The 5610-nt window shown below is 39.6% G+C and overlaps 2 protein-coding genes across 2 annotated transcripts; both read left to right on the top strand.

Moving 5' to 3' along the window:
- The first annotated feature begins 562 nt into the window (after positions 1-562).
- On the top strand, positions 563-1359 carry LOC139890037 (uncharacterized). The gene is made up of 2 exons (XM_071872944.1): positions 563-652; positions 706-1359. Exons 1-2 carry the CDS (start codon positions 563-565, stop codon positions 1357-1359), a joined length of 744 nt encoding a protein of 247 aa, XP_071729045.1.
- Positions 1360-4402: 3043 nt separating this feature from the next.
- On the top strand, positions 4403-5238 carry LOC139890036 (uncharacterized). Its single transcript, XM_071872943.1, has 2 exons — positions 4403-4462; positions 4849-5238. The coding sequence occupies exons 1-2, from the start codon at positions 4403-4405 to the stop codon at positions 5236-5238; spliced, it is 450 nt and encodes a 149-aa protein (XP_071729044.1).
- The last annotated feature ends 372 nt before the right edge of the window (positions 5239-5610 follow it).

Below are 5610 nucleotides of genomic sequence, written 5' to 3'. Positions count from 1 at the left end.
AGGAAATCATTTTTAAACAAAGAATGCAATGTTATTTATTAAATTCATTTAGAGTTATGATCAAGCTGTGGGACCAAGTAACGGAGCCGTTAAGGGTACTTGGCGGGTAGTTATAGCTAGCGGCACTCACAAGGTTTCTGTCACAGGCCGCCGACAGGGCCCTTCCCTTTTTTCGGACGTTAAAGAGCTGTCTAAGCAAGAAGGATTTCATTTGGACGGATGAGGCCGAGAAGGCTTTCTAGGATGTAAAGGCATTCTTAAAGGAACTGCCAACGTTAACGGCACCAATACCTGGTGAAACCCTCACAGTATACCTTGCCGCCTCCTCTGAGGCAATCAGCTCGGTCCTAATTGCCGACAGAGGTAAAACCAAATGCCGGTGTACTTAATAAGCAAAGTATTACAAAATAGAGAAGTAAACTACCCGACCACGGAAAAACTAATTTAAGCCTTAGTGCACACAGCCAGACGGTTACGACGATATTTTCAAGCACATCCGATACAAGTATTCACGAACCAACTGATCAAACAGGTCCTGACTAGACCAGAAATTTCTGGAAGAATGGCAAAATGGGCAATAGAACTTGGCGAGCACGAAATCACCTTCCTCCCGAGACATACAGTCAAGGGCCAAGTCATAGCCGACTTACTGGTAGATCTCCCCTCTGAAATGATCAAACAAGGTGAAACCACTGTTACAAGAAGGGAAACGGACGAATTCTGAGAACTATATACGGATGGAGGGTCAAGTGTGGAGGGGCCGGCATAGGCCTACTCCTCGTTTCCCCAAATGAAGAAGAAATAACCTACGCTATCTGGTTGAAGTTTGCCGCCTCAAACAATGAGGCCGAGTACGAAGCATTAATAGCCGGATTACGCTTGGCAAAAAGCACTGATGTACGACAACTCACAGCTTATTTTGACTCACAACTGGTAGCAAACCAGTTAAACGGAAACTTCGAAGCAACAGATACATCGATGCAAAAATACCTAGAGCTTACAAAAGCACTAACCAACACCTTCGCATCATTTAAAATAAAGCAAATACCCCGTAACCGTAACAAGAAAGCAAATGCTTTGAGCAAGCTTGCCTATTTGCTCTACGACCACTTCACCAAAAAGGTTATGGTTGAAGTACTGGAAAGAAAGTCAACTGAAGAGGATACTCTCATGGCAACAATCAAAACAGAAGAGGAGTGTTGGATGACACCTTTCATAAAATATGTTACCGATGGTACCCTCTCGGAGGACAAACTACAAGCCTGTAGGATACGAATGCGGGCACCAATGTATAACTTTAAAAATGGCATCCTGTATAGGAAATCATTCACAGAGCCTTACTTAAGATGTGTTGTGTGATGCCCTGTCCAAAACCTATATGGTACGGATCATCAACAGCAGGTCCATTACACGGTATAACACTATATGCTATTTTAAAACAAGGTTTTTGCATTCATAAAAAGATAATGTTTTTCCAACGACAAATGTTTTACATAAGTAATGTTCTTCTACGAATAGAAAGCATTAACAATAGTACGTGATACTTAGGTCATTACAAAACCATAGTTCGAATATAACATAAATAGTGAATGCAAAATAAAAGTCCATGATTAAGAGACATATCTAATAATGCAGAGTACAGCGGAAGTCTAACACAACAAGTCTATTATAGCGGAAGCAATTTCGTCTAAGCACCTGAGAAATAACATGCTTTAAAAAGTCAACATGAATGTTGGTGAGCTATAGTTTTATTGTAAACAATAATGTAATGTAGACCACGAGATTTGTATTCAAAACAGTATGAATAGTATATGCTTAACCGTGGGCACTTGGTAACTAACTTAACAAAGTAATATAATATATCACCCCTAAAAGTACTCTTGGCGAGTGCATTAAAACAGACGAAGTATTAAACACCCGTTAAATGCTAGCGCGACTAGCCCGAGTGGGGATGTCAAACCCTATGGATCCATATCTAAGATTCGCGTCTACCGGTTCATAAACCAATAGTTAAACGTTATCGAGCTAAGGGGAAAATTTGTGCCGTTATGTCACCCACACATATATAAAGTTAAAGTACTAGTGTCTAGTATGTAAAACATGAAAAGCGCATGTATTCTCAGTGGCAAAAATAGTTGAAGTAAAAAAGGGAGCTATAACTCACAGTGAATGTACGGTAAAGTCGATACGAAAACGTAAGCAAGTAGTAAGTCGGTCCAAAAGGTCCTCAACCTAAGTCAACGGTTACTAAGTCAGTAAATCGTCCCAAAAAGTTTGAAAGTAAGTAAGTTAAGTCTTAAGTATCATCATTATCATCATATGTAAAAGATAAAGTAAGTTTTCAACAAGAATAGAGGTCGGAACGAAAAGCTGAATTCGAGCAGCCGCTACGACCTATACACAAACTAAAATGACACGCGGCTAGTGACCAAGGCTCCTTTTGTGAGTTCTCTTACCGCTGTCCGAAATTCAGATCCTAACTCGATGTCGTTTGACCGTGGCGGCGGTCAAAGCGCTAGTAGGTCAGAAATTTTAGCACGTTGTTACGAAGGCGTAGTGAACTTCGGAAGACTATAAATCCTAAACCGTATATCAGATTTAGGCGAGTCTTAAACGAAAAGTCATCCCACATCCTGAACTTTCTGGAAATCAATTTTCCAAAAGCTCCAGGAGTCATATCAGACCCTGAAAAACAGATACAAGTGCTCTGGTAGGTTTCTTGGTGTTTGATGCTTATCATGGTTCTCGTCATTGATGCGTATAAGCCTCAAGTGTACAACTCTTTCATGTTTTAGCATCATTTTGATCAAGTTTTAACCATCAACACACAATGTCAAGACTAAAAAAAGAAGTACAACTCATTTAAGAGTTTTAGAAGGATGATGAACCAAAGTTACATCTAGTTCTTAGTTTCGACACAAGTACAAGTTCTATTTGAAATTTTAAGCTATAAACTTGGATTCAAACCAAACAAGCAATACCTTAAGTTATAGAACTTAGATCTTAGCTAAATATTGAAGACCTTAGAATAGAAAGTCTAGATCTTGTGTTCTAGGTGAAACCCTACGTTATAGAACTTAGACTTTCAACTTTTACAAAACCTTAAGTTATAAAACTTAGATTTTTACAACATACAATGAATATAAGCTAGTGCGCTTTTTTTTAACAAGTTGGATGACCATAAGTTACATAACTTAGATCAAACAAAATGATGAAACCCTAAGCTAGAAAGCTTGGATCTCTTAACAATACTTATGAGACTTCAAGCTAGAAAGCTTGTATCTTTGTTTAATGAAAACTCAAGTTACGAAATTGAAGTAAAACAACTTAAAGAAGATCATAAGTTAATAAACTTGATCTTTTAACAAACTTTTTGTAGAAACCTCAAGCTACAAAGCTTGGATTCCTTGTTCTTGCATCTTCTTCAACTAAAGTTTGAAGTTACAAGATATATGAATATTCAAGTTACAAAACTTGAATCTGGTAACATGATGATGATGATTTCGATTATGAAAGGGAAAAAAAAGAAGAAAGAAAGTTCAAGAAAACTTACAAGTTTTCTTAAGTATTTTAGAGTGAGAAACTAGAGAGAAAAACTAGAGAGAATTGTGTGTGTTTTTTATTTGAAAATGAGAATGAAAGTTGGAAATGAAATGGTGGTGAGGGTGTAAGTAGGCTGACAGTTTCATGGGTGGGGCGACCATTTTGGCTTGGCATGGGTGGTGGTACAAGGGTGATGTTTGCATGTTGGGAAGCATGTAGCATGGTGTCAAAATTTGTAAGAAATGGTACATAAGCATGCTAGTAATTTTGTCTTAATACTTAATCGATATGTCTTATGTCTTAATGGGTCATAAGTCCATTAAGATGGGCTAACTTACTAGCCCATAAGCTAGAGTAGGGTAGGCCTTTGATAAACTAAGTCCATCAAGGTGATAAGTCCATTAAACTAACTAGTGTACATTAATAAAACACTAAGCGTAATTAAGCAACCGTCAGCTAAGTAATTGTCATTTAGAAATAACAATTAGGATTAAGTAGTCATAACACTCCAATTATGACAAAACTTTAACGTGTACCAAGTACGTATCTCGTTCTAAACGACTAGTGACACTAACGGTCATAAAAGCATTCGAGGATCAAGTTAAGTGATTAAGCACTTAATAACATGTTCTAAGATATTAACGAAAGTAATTAACATGGATAATGATCCCAGAATATTATCTAGCTCAATACGTACATATACGCAGATTCGTGAAAGTATAAAGTATAAATATAAGTTAAAAAAGTCGGGTCGTTACATGTTGGGCCGGCGCAGGCCAAAGAGATCATACAAGAAATGCACGAAGGCGCCTGCTCCACACACTCCGGCTACCGAACGATAGTCAACAGGATCAAAAGAATGGGTTATTTTTTGCCACACATGTACCGGGACACATATGATCTGATCGTAAACTGTGAGGCATGTCAAATACACGCTCCCGTCAACAGATCCCCTCATCAAAACATGATTCCTATACACGCCGCTTGGCCGTTCTGCAAATGGGGGATCGACACTCCGCGACTCGCGGAGTTTGAAGGGGAAATCTCCGCGAGTCGCGGGAGGACCGAAAACCAGAAAAAAATATACTGATCGAACGGCTCCGCGACTCGCTGCCCTTTTGGCCTTCAAACTCCGCGAGTCGCGGAGTTTGAAATTACAGCTCACCCATTTTGGAGTCTCTCTTGCCGACGGTTTTTATAAACGTTAAATTCCTAGTAGTCGCAATCGACTACTTTACAAAATGGGTCAAGGCAAAACTGTTAAGAACGATCACATGAATAAAAATCTTAACCTTTGTATGGAAGGATATTGTTTGTCGTTTCGGCTTACCACGAGAGATAGCCAGCGACAACGGCACACAGTTTGCACACAATCTATTTAAGGACTGGTGTGCAGACATGAACATTCAACAGTCATTTACTTCTGTGGCCTACCCACAGGCCAACACACAAGTCGAGGTCACTAACAAATACGTCGTTGCCAGCATAAAAACAAGACTAGGCAAACACCGACAAGGATGGGTGGATGAACTCCAACATGTACTATGTGCACACCAGACAACACCGAAAGACAGTACGAACGAAACACCTTTCAGTCTGGTGTACGGCACTGAAGCGGTTATCCCGGCTGAAGTGCTTGTCCTAACCAACCGAATAACAACATTCGATGAACAACAAAATGATGAAGCATTATGAGAAAACTTTGATGCTCTAGAAGAACGGCGGATGATAGCACATATCCGGCAAGCCGAAAAGAAGCAAAAAATCACAAACCACTATGACAAAAAAGTCAAGCCACTGGACTTTCAGTTAAACAACTTGGTGTTACGTAGCAACGAGGCTAGCCGACAGTAAGACGTCAAAAATTTGGGCCCAAGATGGGAGGGACCTTACAGGGTTATCGGCATAATTGAGTATGGTGCATACCACCTGGTGACACCAGACGGAGTTCTGATAAAACGCCTTTGGCATGCCTTTCCTTTGAAGAAATATCATGTGTAACTTATATGCAACCGGGAGGCCTGATCACCCGCTCGGATAGCAGAAATGAAAAACACTTATGTACTC

The sequence above is a fragment of the Rutidosis leptorrhynchoides genome, chromosome 2 (genome assembly GCF_046630445.1).
Source record: "Rutidosis leptorrhynchoides isolate AG116_Rl617_1_P2 chromosome 2, CSIRO_AGI_Rlap_v1, whole genome shotgun sequence".
Taxonomy (NCBI): domain Eukaryota; kingdom Viridiplantae; phylum Streptophyta; class Magnoliopsida; order Asterales; family Asteraceae; genus Rutidosis; species Rutidosis leptorrhynchoides.
This window is presented reverse-complemented; position numbering and strand designations above follow the sequence as displayed.

Excerpts from the sequence above, each read along its gene's own strand:
- LOC139890037 (XM_071872944.1), top strand. The coding sequence starts at position 563 with ATGGCAAAATGGGCAATAGAACTTGGCGAGCACGAAATCACCTTCCTC. Across the intron at positions 653-705 it reads AAGTCATAGCCGACTTACTG|GGAAACGGACGAATTCTGAG; the intron begins GTAGATCTCCCC and ends TGTTACAAGAAG.
- LOC139890036 (XM_071872943.1), top strand. The coding sequence starts at position 4,403 with ATGGGTTATTTTTTGCCACACATGTACCGGGACACATATGATCTGATC. Across the intron at positions 4,463-4,848 it reads ATCTGATCGTAAACTGTGAG|GATATTGTTTGTCGTTTCGG; the intron begins GCATGTCAAATA and ends TTTGTATGGAAG.